General features: G+C 37.5%; 1 protein-coding gene across 8 annotated transcripts in view; it reads left to right on the forward strand.

The window, feature by feature from the left end:
* The window catches only part of KIF16B (kinesin family member 16B), a 142,291-nt gene that overhangs the window by 52,340 nt on the left and 75,400 nt on the right, over positions 1-14,551 (forward strand). For all 8 annotated transcript variants that reach the window (XM_054820489.1, XM_054820490.1, XM_054820491.1 and 5 more), the window contains exons 13-14: positions 12,141-12,260; positions 13,520-13,571. In XM_054820489.1, the coding sequence (XP_054676464.1) occupies positions 12,141-12,260; positions 13,520-13,571 (172 nt within the window). The remainder of the gene's footprint in view (positions 1-12,140; positions 12,261-13,519; positions 13,572-14,551) is intronic.

The raw sequence follows: 14,551 nt of genomic DNA on the forward strand, positions 1-14,551 counted from the left end.
AGCAATGATGGGTCTCTCCTGTTTTTTTTAGCTGAATGTGGGGATGTTTGTTTTCAAGAAGAATTTCTGGTCAAGGGAAACAATTCAAAATCACGTACCCTAATCATCATGGGAAGCTTGATTGCTGTAAGGAACAAGATAAGCTGTCCAGAAGCTTTTAAAAACAACCAGGATACCTAATTGTGGGTTATGTTTTGCATGAAGGAATGACATGTCCTTAGTTGTTTGGTTTTTTTCCGGTGGGATCCACCTGTCATTTGTGCTTCTGCAGCTTCTGTGGTGACAGCTTTTTAATAGGAACTCTGAGAAAAGACAGAGTTTGGAATATTGATATGGCAATTGCTCAGCAATATTCATCTATTTACTGATTAGCTGCTGCAGGGACACTCTGAATTTTGGGGAAAACAATAAATCTTATATTCAGGCAGAGTAACTATCACATAACCAAGAATTATTTGTGTTAAAGAAAAGGAGCATATAGTTTCGGTTTTCTGGTGTTCATATGAGTAGTTAATTGGCCCCTATAGGAAAGCACAGATCCATTTGTCTTTTTGGTTACACGTACCAACTTACTTAATGTTTGCAAGGAAAGCTTTTTCCATTAATAAATTCAACTGATAATGTGGCAAATACAAAGTCACACTTTTGGGCAGCTGAAATGTAGATGTTTAAAATGCCCAGCTGAATTATAGTAATCCCTCTGCCATTTACCTCTATTTACACAGTCTTTAATTACGTGATCACGTCGTGGTCTCTCATTATTTCTTTCTCTGGTTTCAGTCAGTGGAGATAGCTGCAAAATCCAGCGTGGAGCTCTGAGATGTGGAGGGAAGGAGACTGTCGTCTGATGGACCTTGCGTGGTTTCAAAGTTAGGGTCATATATAGGGAGCGTCGCAGAAAGGCAAAGGAGGATTTTTAAAGTTAAAGATTCCTTTAACCCAGGGAAGTTGTATCTTCTTGTATCCCTAACGCAGGGAAATCTGAGAGGGTTTCTTCCTGAGGAATTTTCCTTTGGCCATTTTCCTTTAAAGTCGCCAGTCTCTTAAGACCTAAATTGATTAGCTGAATTTAAGACACTCATTAAGACACTTAATTGAAATATACCTGGGAGAGAATTTGGTTATATTTGGGTTTATGTTTAAATCTCTGTTGTTTTGTCCAAGTATAAGCTGCTTTAGATAGGAAATCTAAAAGTTTTCTCTGTTTTTAAAGTAACATATTTAAATGTTTAATGCCATATATTGCTTTTGGTAAATATTGAAGTTTGTCTTGAACTGAACAAGTAGTATTCAGAGGTTGTAAGCTTTTATTTGCCAGTCATCTTTTTGGTCTTAATCCACTTGTCAACAGGTTTTCATTGTACCTGTTAAATTCAAGCTGACTTCAATGCCACATAGTCCTGGTTGGCAACGTTTTAAAAAGATATTTTTAATCTGCTCCTGACAGTTTATGTTAATGAAGTATCTAAATGAATACTTCAAACACCTAACCATCATCTTATTGAAATTGTTAAAATTAGACCCCTTATGAGGTCTTATTTAACTTCTGCAAATAGGAAACTCAGTGTCTTGGCTGCCTCAAAGGCTTAGGATTGAAAGAGTGGATTTGCCCTCTGTCTGTTGTGGTTGGTGATATTTACTTGCCAGTATTATAAGTCATTGAAAAGTGCTACACTGTACTCCATATCAGTGCATTAATCTTTTATTTTGAGTTCATTTGCATAGTGGGATGAATTACCTCCACTAGATCTATAATTTTGAGGTGCAGCAGTAGCAGGAGGCGCTGAGAAGTCAGGTGAGACGCAACGCTGCCATGATATGCAGCATTTGTGCACTAATGTTTTCAAATCTCAGTAGGGTTATAAAAATAACGTAAAGCTTTGTCACTGGAGAAAAAAAACATGCCTCATCTTTTACAGTATGTAAGTATAACAAATGTCGTACCTCCTTTGGTGAACATGACTTTTATTATTTTGTATTAGCTGGCAAAAAGTAGTGCCCTGGAGGTTTTTCTGAGAGTGTAAAAAAGATGACAGCTATCCAAGTTAGGGTTCAAATCAATCAGCAAAGTGCAAAGCACAGCCATTGCTTGTTGAGGTTTGGGGAGATTGCTTTGCATTTTCTCCCAAAATATACAGCAGGTTTGTATCTTTAAAAGAAGTGTTGTTTTCTGTTAGTAGTTGGCAAAGCTGTGCTAAGGTACTCTCATTGGCTAAATAGGCCCTAAATTTAAAAAAAAAATCCTCAAATCTGGCAAAACTGCAATCTGCTGAGAATGCCATGATATACTGCAGTCTAGATTACATAGACTGCAAGAGTTTCCCTCCCTTCCATTTTTTTCCCCATTCAATTTTAGCTGAATTTATAAAAAATGTGATGGAACTTTACACTTTTTTTTTTTCTCCCCATTAGATATGATATTTCTTCTGGCCTTGGTGTTAGGGACTGATGCCATATTATAGATTTCACAGTATGGATTGCTTTTATTTAATTAATTTTTAAAGGAGACTTCCCTTTGATACATGTTTCTCGTGAGTATATTTTGAGGATTATACTCTTGTCATTTTGTCCTTTAATCTTGTTTGGCATCTATGCATGTGATTTGTTATTGTTTCTAATTAAAATTGAGGGCCTTCTATTACAATTACAGTTCAAGCATGTGGCGTCCCCTTATGCTGTTCTTTAAAACAGAATACTATATTGGGGCAGTGCAGATTAGAATGACTCGTTCGTTTTTATTTCATTGTTAAAATTGTGAAATAAACTGTAGCTTCATTAAATATAATAAAGGGCATGGGCATTTCCTGTGTCGTCTCCTGGCTTTCTATTGTTGTACTGTAAATGCTGCAATTGAAAGAATTCGAGTCAATTGATAATATACTATGTATATGTGTACAGTTTTTATTTATATGTACATATGTTTCTTGTATACTGTTAGTGATAGAATTTGAGTTTGTTTTTAGATAGGGTTTATTTCACTGGACTTTGAATTAAGGGAAAGTGTGTATAGTTGTTAAGAAAAGTTTAGTTTCCCCACCTGAGTTTACCAGCTTTACAGAATAAGAGCATCAACAATCCTAGTCACTTCATGACGTACAACCAGTTGCTCATGCCATTCGTGCCAGCTTAAAGCACCAATTATTTTATGCCTTAGGTACACAAAATCAAACGGATATTTTTTTAAAGGACGCTTTATTCTGTCTTTTTGTAGCATCCTCAAATATTTGCCTTGAGATCAAAGGGAATATGTTTTTTGCGATTTCTGACCTTTTAATAGTCCTTTAATTTGCATTAAAAACTTCACGTAAGTGACAACTCATATTTGCTGCCACTGACCTAGTAAAACCTAGCACATTATTTCTGGGGAAAAAAGTAAGGTGATTATACCTGTGTCAATTACCAGAAAAGTCATTATAAACTCCCTTCTCAAAATGAAATGAAAGAAAAATAGTCTGCTAAAATACTACCTAGCGGAACTAAACATTTAAAGCTAAATGCAAATGTTAAATTCAGAACTGCTACTCTGACCTACGTTCATTATGCTGAAGTAAATTGTGGAGGGACTCAAAACCTTGACTAATATTGCCTCCTGAATGGCTGATGTTTGCTGGAGTAGTGAGGAGACTTTAATTTTAAGGAATGCTTTTCTTGTGAAGACTTTTTTAAAGTAGTATATTTATTTTTGCCATATGTCATTCAAAAATTGGAACAGTCGTAACTACCTTCTTCCCTGTAAATCTGCTGGGTTTTTTTCATAGTAATTTCCTATTTAATTAATATTTATAATGTTGTCTGTAGTCTGTGATCACTTCTAGAGCTAGCCTGTCCGGGTTAGTCTGCTCAGTACGTGCCGGATCTGGTTCTGTCTGTTGGTGATCCCTGCTAGAAACAGCTGTAGGACAGGGTCTTATCTCTGTGGATGTCGGTAAAGCATTTGACCCCAAGACACATAGGAAACTGTTTCCTTATTTAGGTAGTATGGAGATTACAATTTAAATAAAATAAAAGTGGTTACAGAGAGGGTGTGATGGAAGTGGTGGTACTGGGAGGGGAGGGAAGTTGGTAGCAGTGGGGTTTTTTGGGGGGTTTTGGGGGCGGGGTTTTGAGGGAGGAGGTGGTATTGAAACTAATGTTTGGGCTTGATCATGTTTAACAATTCCTTTAGGTGTGTTAACTGGTGAAGTTTGCTGATATTAAAGCTGGGAGACATAATTTGTCTAGCAGAGCATCTCACAGAGGACAGGATGACTCTAAGGATTAGAATAATAGAAGGGTGATTGATGGTAAATAAGTTTGCAGTGCAAAAGCATTGGGACTAATAAGATTTTAATGCACCATGGAAGGGGAGGAGGATGGCATGACACTTTACTTTCTGAGATAGTATGCCTGCATGAAAGACAGATTAAATCTTGGAAGGATCAGATAGATATTTTTATTGTTGTTGGGTTTTTTTTTGTGTGTGTGCAGTGATTGGAAAACAGGGGTGCGGTGCTGTTGTACATGATGCTGGCAAAATTGCATATACACTAGGAACATGGCATGTAAGTCATGAAGGTTAAGGAAGATGGGCTCGAGAGACGATGGGTTAAACACCAGAGTATGGCAAACCCGGTCATATGAAAGGAGATGCTTGGAGTTTGGCATAGCATAACTGCAGTAACAGGATATGATTGCTGTCGGTAACTGTATCAATTAATAAATACTGGAGAAGGAAAATAATTATTTCAGCTGAATGTCAGTAGTGATGCAAAATACAGGACTATGAACTGATTATTACTAAGTTCACATCAAATATTTGAGAAAAAGTTTACCTCGCATAATAGATGAGAGCCTGAGTGTAATCTATAAAAGGATTTATTACGGTATTTAGGAACTGCACTTCGTAACATAGAAGGTCACTTTCATTTCTTTCTCATCAGGCGGGAGAAACATTGCTGGTGCTTTAAGCAGAGGTCAAATTCCTGAAATTTTGCTTAAATTACAGGACTAATCGAGCAAACTTTCTTGTGTTTTGTAGGGCTTACTGGTAACTTTACTAAATTTTTAGTATGCTTGCCTCTTAACATTGTGAGTGCAACTTCAATAGTTGGCTGTGCCTTCTTTATAAGTAGAATAATTAGCGTGCAATGCAGTTGAAAATTCAGAGTAGTCGTCCATCTGTTTATGTAGCACTTTTCTTTCAGAAGAATTATAGCCAGAATTATTCAGATAACTTCTGTAAATAGAAACAGAAGTCTGTCCGCAGTGTATTCCTCTTCAATCCTGTTCTTTTTAATCCACTAGAAACCTCTCCAAACATTAGGACTGTACCATCCAAATAACAGGAATAAGCTTTGAGTGGAAAGTTTGTATTTAGAAGGAAAAAAGAAATAATGTAGGGATGGAACTGGGCCATGGTCTACAGCGGTTTTGTACAAGGGTGGTGATCTGGTTGCATAGTTGAGTTTGCAAGACTGGCTTTTGTCAGAGCTCTTGTGTAGGCTTTTGATTCAGTAACAGGTTGCTGGTTTTGCAAGCATTTGCTCAAACATCAAAGAACACGCAATAGAAATGGTTCCCGAGTTTTGCATCAGACTTGAGGCTTTAGCAATTACACGAATCATGCAGAATTGCTTGCGAGTTGAAGTCCAAGATCAAAGTTAGAGAGGTGTTTTCATGAAGGACAGTTATTGTTTATTAATGCCATATGGAATTTAATATATTTGCAAACAACATTTTTAAAGCTTCCATAAGAAGGGAATTGCATGCTGCTGCCTTGGATAAGTAGGCAAAATATTCCCTTCTTTAAAAAGAAAAAAGGGGGGGAAACACAATGATAAACAGTATTTTTTCATTTGCACTGAAAGCTTTCACATTTCATAAAAGTATTTGATTAACATAGATAAATGCATAAATGTACCACTGTATGGAGGTTGATAGAGGAATAATAAAAGCATCGCATATCCCAGTGAGATATCTGGGAAATTTTGTAACTCTAAAGACAAATTAGACTTCTGTGGAATACACAGATGATGCAGACAATAATAAGATAATATTTTGTTGATCTGAGTTGCTGATTATTGGATAATTTAGTTTGGGTGTCAAAGCAATATATTAATATGGAAGATCACAGAATAATTTAGCTTGTGTACTTCAATTGTTTGATGGAAGCTCTAGTAATTTATTCAGCTAAACTGTTCCTAGGTTTTGTTCTATAAAACCTCACTGATCTATAATCTAGCTTGTTTGGCTTTATAATGTGATGACAACCTGCAGCTAAATGCAGAGAGGATTTACAGGTCAACAAAGTTTAAGTGAAAAATTGTTTGTGCTGGTAAATTGGAGTTTAGATTCTTTAGTCATCGGGATTGTGAGTGGATCTACACAGGTTTTTACTATCTAATGCAAATTAAATGTCATTTTTTTCGCTTAATAAGACATACAGTGCATGTTGTTATAAAAATAGAAAGCTATGAATGTAGGTAACACTGGTAGCATTGCTGCACTTTGATGCAAAAAATCAGAAAGCTACACATTATTAAAGGGGATATGATCTGAATAAAAATGCAGTGGTTATAGAGTTGTTGTGCTAGACCTTGTCGAAACTAAGAAGAAAAGAAAAGGCTAGGTAAAAAAAGACGACAAAAATACACACCCCCCCCCCACCCCAACCCCCCCCACCCCCCCCCCCCCCCCCCCCCCCCCCCCCCCCGAGAATTTTTCGTCTTGCTTTCTCAAAAATGTCAAGAATTAGGGAAAGTTTCACAAATTGAATGGTTGGGGAGTTGGCCAGGAAAGAGGCATTTTCTCTTCCGTCAGAAGTGCTGCTTCCATGTTTGTCTCTTCTCTATGCAAATCTCTTGGAAGGTAACTCACCAAAAGTAGAAAAAGCTGCATAATGAGTCATTACATGAGGTTTTTTTTTTCTTACCACATATTTGAGTTTACAGAAAGATCTTTCTTACCCCCTCAGAAAATGGGATAAAAACACTTCATTGTATCAACAAAGCAGTAAATGCGAATGAGAAGTGTTTTCTTACGTTGATTTTCATGCATAGTAGCTAAAGAACTCATGTTCTGTAAGAACTTTGTGAAAGTAAAAAAAAAAAAAAGCAGGAGTCAAAAGAGATTCAGAATTTGTATTGATAACACAAAGTTCTAGGGTATATTTACTGATAATATACATTAAGACACTAGGAAGTCTGATTTTTAAATCAAACTTCAAGCGTTCTTGTCCTTTGTGCCCTTGTTAAAGAAAAACTATACTGGCTCAGCCGTAGGTGAAGTAGGGCTTGTTCAACAGTACTCAATTTTTGAAATAGAAACCAGGGCAAGCGGACAGCAATCCTTCCCCCGAAAACTTCCCATGCTTTCTGTGTCGGTGATTCTTGGAGTTACAGAACCAGAGGCGATGGATACCATGTGCCTTTGTCCACAGGTACCTCCTTTCCTTTTCTCACCATTTTTCCAGTTCATTTCTTGCATCTATGTAAATTATTGATGTCTGCAATGTCCTTCAGCTAAACAAGGGGTTGCTTTTTGGTTTTGAACTCTTGCTGAATAATTTTCTTTTCCACTCCCTCGTATAAGAAACAGCAAGTGAGCGCTGCTTGTTTGGGAATTCCCCCGCTCAGGTTTTGTACGTGTTCATCATGGTCCTGCCCTGCAGTTACCCCCTCCCCTTCTCTTTTTTGAAAGGGCAAACTCTAGAAACGTGAGCAGTGTAGCCCTTTTAGAGCGTGCGTGTATGAACTGAGTTTGCCTGGTATAGGCGTATCTCGGGGTTTTTTTTTTTTTTTTTTGTAACTCACTAATACAACCCTCAGCTGCTTGGATTTGTCCAAAACCTCCGCAATGGAGCTGTAATTGTAAGTCACCTTTTGCCATTCTGGGATGGAGAATGTATAAATTTCTGACTTCAGTGAGTGAAGCCCTGGGTTTTTCACCCACCTTGATTATGGAGTGACCAGCTGAGGCTGCTTCAGCCATATTTCTTATTCTCTCTGTTTGCACAGCCTCTTTAATGCCATGTGTCCGCTGGGTTTGGAAATGAATGTTTTTAGTTGCCTTTGAATTCGGAGCAGTGTGGCGTATTTTTTTCTGTAGGTATGAAACGTTTGTTTCCAGTGATTTAAAGGAACACGAAGTGTACTGAATACATAACTGGAGGAAAACCAATTAAGAATTAAGAACTTCCCTTGTGTACAGTTTACATCTGTATATTTTATAGAAAGCTTAATGTTAGTGCCGGGCCACTGAGTATCTTCAGACACTTTTGTGAACTCAGGATATAATAGCATATTTTCACTGAAAGCAAATGCACCCAAAGTACCTGTTAGCATAAGAATCTGCCTCAGTATAGTCTGGTTAAATATTAATGCAAAGACTTTTGCCGTTGCACATTTTTACCCATAATTTCTTTAATTTGGTATTACGCGCTTTTGCATAATTTAAATATAGACATCTGGACAATTTACTTAGCCAGCATAATGTTATGTTTTACTGAAAGTGTCTGCACAGTGTATTCTTGGGACTGTGTGCCAGCAGCTAACTGTTCAATATTTAAATAAAAGAATTGAGTTTTTCCATTGGAGAGTGTAACAGAAATTAAACTCCTCCAAGAGAGTTCTGTTCATTAAAAGGGCAGTGTACTAATTACGTGTACTCTTTAACATGTGCTGGGCCAGTAGCAGCATATGTTTCATTCTACTGGTAGACTGATCAAGGAATGTTAGAAATGTGTTTTGGGCTTATTTTCTTTTTTAATTTAATTCAGTGTGCTGTTGTTTAAGAAAGTAAACTTGTGTGATTCCATTTTTGTGTGTGCGTTTAAAGCAATACATTTAAAGAAACCCTATGTATCTTAGAGGTGTTCTTTATCATGGGCAGTTGTATATGATGAAGATTAAATCTACGGCTTGAATAAGTACTTTACACAAAGATTTTGTTCCTAAACTACCAGAACATGTCTTAGCTGTGAGCTTGGAGATGCCTCCGCATGGGTTAATACAGCAAACAATACATCAGTGCAGAAGGGATGAGATTTCACAATAGCTTTCACAGAAGTGTTAATGCATTTACTATATCAGGATATTTCTGACTGCTGAGTCAGAGCTGAATTTGAAGAGACCATCATTTAAATATACAATATAATCCCCTTATTTTAACTTTGATTCGAGAAGGTGTTTTGTTATGTACTGAGTCAGAATTATTTTCTGAGTTTCTACTCTTCAGATAAGCCCATTTGACCTAGCAGCTCCTAAAGAAGGAAGCCTTTTTTTTTTTTTTTTTTTTTCCTTTTCCTCTCTCGTCATGCAGTAGCCATTTATATTAACTGGAGTGCTCCTTTGTGGGTAATGCTCAGCTTGCTTTGTTTTCCATAGTTTATGAACGCATCTTAAATACTGAGGGAATATTTGTACCCTTTTCTGTTCAAGGATAATTCAAACTAAGATGCATGCAGTACATTCAGCTTTCTTAAACTGTACCTTGAGGTTTCAATAAATTTTCTGAATTAGTTTTGTTTTTTTTTAAATAGGGACCGTGACCTTTCCTGCTGTTGTCATTTGACTTATGGATTCACTGCTTTTTAAAATTGTGTTGCACAAATGAAAGTGAATCAAATCATGGATCAAACCTAATCATTTCTCTGCCTTAAAATAGCTTACAGACCTTGAATTTATTTCAAAAGAGGTCTGTCCCCCTTTAGAAACATCCTTCCTATGCCATTGAGGATGAAAGAGGGGCAATTTGGCTACTTCTTTCTGGTCTTTTTCTTGTCGTCTTTTCCACTGTGAGAGAACAGAGTAATAAAGATCTATTGTTGATGAAATTGCTACGATTTCTGTTTGGGGCAAAAGGGCAGTTTGGCATTTGGAGGGATCCTTGCAGAAGATTTGAAATTGGAATTAAAATTTAAGCCAAACAATTAAAGTTTAGCAGTTACTCCAGGTATCTAATTAAGATTTAGAATTTTTAGTATAATGTATCTGAAGAGAAAAGCTACCTTACAACAAGTATTAAAGGAAAAAAAAATTGTAGTTAATCTCAGCTACTGTCCATTGCATTTATAATGCTTCCAGTAACGGGACGTATTCTGTGTGTAAGCGGTAGTCATTTACAAAGTAACGGTTTAGAAACTCTATTAATTTGTGTTCTTTAATTTTGGATCTGAATAAATAAGCAACACATCAATTTTAAATCACAGTTATACATGCTTTATTTCTGAATATAGTAAAAATGTTTTAAATATTAAAGACTGGAAAATGAGGCAGCATTTTTTTCTTTATTCTTAATTATTTGTGAGAGATTTCTCTCACCCAGTGATAATTTCTTTGCCTTCTGGGATGTCTGTTTTTTCCTCAGTCAGAGATGTTGGCAAATGCTTTGTTATGCTGGGGAAAAAATGTTCAGGTCCTTAATATTTTATCAGTTCCATTGGGCCGAAGGTGCCAGCAGTTGTGTAAACGGCTACCAGTCCTCAGTGTTTTAAGTCTTCAGCCTTATCATATGGGAACATTCTAAATTATGTATAACAGTAGATGCCACTCAATAAATATTTAATAGGTGATAGGTATTTTTGACTGAAATTACTTTTTTACTTGAACAGTGATTTAAACTGTATTTTTTGTTTTTATGAGGTGACACATTTATAATATCAAGGAATAGCTAGGTGCAGTTTGAATGTCAGAGAGCTGCAGGGCAACATGAATCACAGCTTCTTTCTTGCCTTCTGAATGCTGGAGAACTTTTTAATTCATCCATGACCAGAGTGGGATTTCCTGGTTTTGTTTTGGAGTGTCTTTTGTATGTTGTGTCATCACCTCGTCTTGCCCAGGTGTACCCATACTTAGAATTTTTTAAGCAGTATCAATATTGGCGACGTTTTATACTGTGCAGGGAAATGAGATACTACATCTGTTTTCTTCCTTCAGATTTGCAAGTTGCTGTACTTGGGAAGATACGTATAACAATCTATCTGTTGTTTTGTTTTTCTTACAAACAGTGTAGTATCTTGGTTGGATCTGGAGAAGGCATATTGGTGACTTGGAAAAGGAGTAGTCATGCTGCTGTCAGAAAACTTATTTTCCATGTTTACTAGCACCAGGAGAAAAGCGTGCGCCTTGTAACACACAGAATTGATACTTGCTGGCATTGCTTCTCCTTCCTGTGTTGTCAGCCTTCCTTGGCTTGTAAGGGCTTAGCTGTTTTATGTAGAAAAACACATTCATTTTGAAAGGCAGTGTGTGTACATGTTCACAGTCTCTGCTGCTGTTCCTTTGTAGGCCTAGAAGCCAATAGGATTTTTTTTTTAACTTGAAAAATAAACTTTATGAATAATAAAACTTGTTTCAGAGTTATAATTAATATCTTATTTATTGCACAGACTGTCTGATCAGTACTACATCACATGACGGTTTATCCAAGGTTGAATTCTCCAACTTGTCCTGCAGAATGATGCTTCATCCTACATCCTTCATTGTACAGGTGGCTGTACGATGTGGCCCAAAGGAATTTTGAAGAATTGATGTGCTGCAAATATTTCTTACGTGTATTTACTATTGTCAGTGCTTCTCTTACATTGGATGATGTTTTAACTACTTAGGCTTACCGCATTTTCAGATGTCTGGGGGTTTTTTTTGGCAAGATTCAGTTTGTTTAAAGAATCGCCAAAGAGTTTTCAGTTTTCTACTGAATTCAGTTGTACTGAATTCTGAGGAGTTTTAAATTCTCCTTACCATTATGCAAGGTGGTACATAGCTTGCTTTTGGACAACATTGCTTTGTTATGCTCTTGATTGATCTTCCTTATCTGGTATAATTCAGCTGTTTGTCTGGTTTCTTTCAAGTAACACCTTCACAGATTTCCTGAACAGCAAGCTTGGAGTGCTTAATGGAAATACAAAAGTCACATTTAAAATGTATTAAAACAAAAAAACCCCAAACCAACAACCACCCCCCCAAAAAAACCCCCAAAAAACCCGTGTAAACAAAACAACCCCCGCAAAAGCAAACAGAACAAACCCAAAAAACCTGAGCTTTATTTTTTTTTGGTGATATCACCAATACAGTGAATAAGTTTTATGTTAAACATGGTTTAGAAAGAGAAGGAGGAGTTGTATTTCTTGCATATCCTAATAAATAGACTTTTGTCCTTCACAGGAACAAACCTTGGCTCTGAGGAAAGAAGGGATAGGTGTTGTGTTAGACTCTGAACTGCCTCATCTCATTGGCATTGATGATGATCTGCTCAGTACTGGTATCATCTTGTATCACTTGAAGGTAAATACACATCTGTGTTCCCATAGCCTTTGTATGCCTTGTGATTTATTTTTTTTTTTAAATTTTTTTTCAGTAGACAAATTGTAGTACAAATTTGCTGTCTAAATATAGTGCTCATTACATTTCTCTACCATAGTAAGAAAAGCTCTTAAGAAGTTTGTAGTCAATTTGCCATGCTTCCCCTCATCCTCAGGGGGACGACTCCTCTCATCGTTCCCCTGCTCCAGCATGGAGTCCCTCTCACGGGGTGCAGACCTTCAGGAGCAAACTGCTCCAGCGTGGGTCCCCCACGGGGTCACAAGTCCTGCCAGCAAACCTGCCCTGGCGTGGGCTCCCCTCTGCACGGGTCCACCGGTCCGGCCAGGAACTTGTTCCAACGTGGGCTTCTGCGGGCCACAGCCTCCTTCAGGTGCCTCCACCTGCTCCGGCGTGGGGTCCTCCACGGGCTGCAGGTGGAATCGCTACACCCCCTCATCCTTCCTCCATGGGCTGCAAGGGGACAGCCTGCTTCACCATGGTCTTCTCCACGGGCTGCAGGGGGATCTCTGCTGCGGTGCCTGGAGCTCCTCCTCCCCCTCCATCTTCACTGACCTTGGTGTCTGCAGAGTTTCTTACATCTTCTCACTCCTCTCTCCGGCTGCAAAAGCTCTCTCTCTCTAAGTGTTTTTCTTCTTCTTAAATATGTTATCACAGAGGTGCTGATTGGCTTGGCCTTGGCCAGCGGCGGGCCCGTCTTGGAGCCAGCTGGCATTGGCTCTGTCAGACACAGGGGGAGCTTCTAGCAGCTTCTCACAGAAGCCACCCCTGTAGCCCCCCCACTGCCAAAACCTTGCCACGCAAACCCAACACAAAGTTGCAACTGATTCAATTAAAATATCTGTTAATTTACTGTTTAGGTTTATCCTGAGGGTCAAGTGGCAAACCAGAGATAGGTGTTTAATGTCCCTACCCATGTGTATTAGTTTTTCATTGATCTCCTTGTAAAGCTTGACTTGAAATCCAAATCTAGATGAATTGCCTCAAAACTATAAAGATGGTTCTGCACAGGACAGTTGAAACTTGAATTTGCTGCTAATATTGTATAATAATGACTGTGAAAGCGTTCTAAAAATGCTACCTGTTTTTTTTTTTTTTTTTACATGTATATTTAAAGATATATTTCCTTCAGGTTACTCTGAGAAAGTGGAAGGATAATTTATATCTTTGTGGGGGAGGAAGGGAGATTGCAACTGAAAATAATGTGTGTTCCTCTTAATTAGGAGGGTCAAACGTATGTTGGCAGAGAAGATGCTGCGACAGAACAGGATATTGGTATGGAATTGGGCATTTTTTTTGCGTTTTTCCTTCAGTCCCAATATGTGAACAAAGCTTCATATTTTTTGCCTTTTTCAGTTAGTTGACTGTATGTTCTTGCATATTTTAATTTTTAGAAAACTTGAGAGCTGAATTAAGTGGGATTTGCTTCCAGGACCATGACTTCTAGAATAGCTTGTGGGCCTAAAATTTAGTCATATTCGTACACTTGTTACTAACTTATTTCTTGCTTGTTTTGAAAGAGCATCATGCAAAAATACCATCATTTTTCATATAGCACCTGTCACAATTACTACACAGTCTTTCTCTTAACCTTTGTATAATGATGGTATTGTTATACCTAAAGCAGTCTTTGGACTTTAGATTTGAGTTGAAGAAAATTCTGGAAGCTGATAAAAAGTAGGTAGGCTGCTTCTACTGGATTAAAATTTCTGTATGAATTTTATGAAACTAGCGAACTTGTGTTGCTTTGCGGTATTAAACAATGCAGGTAGAGATAATCGTACATTAGTTGAAGAGACAGAAAGTAGCATAACTGATTGGTAAAAGGCCTGACTATAATAGAACACAAGAACCTTATTCCAGCCATCCCTCTTAGTCTACAATCACAGATTAGATCCTGTCTTTTCAGATTTAAGCACGGTTGTTCTAAGGTCAAGAAGCTGTCCTTATTTCCCAGAAACTGGTCAAAAAAAATCTTGTCTCTACAAATATGTAAATTTTACTTTCCTGTTTGCTATCAGAAGGAAAGAAGCGTTTACTAATCTGGTGCTAAAACATAGGAGGAAAGAACATTACACCAAAAAACCTCAAGTAACCCAACACGCTTCTCTTTCCGCTACAATAAAACAATAAACAGCGTTGACATTGAAGGCATGCAGGATGTGATGAAGGAAGGAAAAAAACATTGTCCAGCATAAAGAGAAAAGAACACTCTCAAATATGTAGTGCAATATGTCCTTAATAAATTAATATCA

This window comes from Grus americana, chromosome 3 (assembly GCF_028858705.1).
Source record: "Grus americana isolate bGruAme1 chromosome 3, bGruAme1.mat, whole genome shotgun sequence".
Classification (NCBI taxonomy): Eukaryota; Metazoa; Chordata; class Aves; order Gruiformes; family Gruidae; genus Grus; species Grus americana.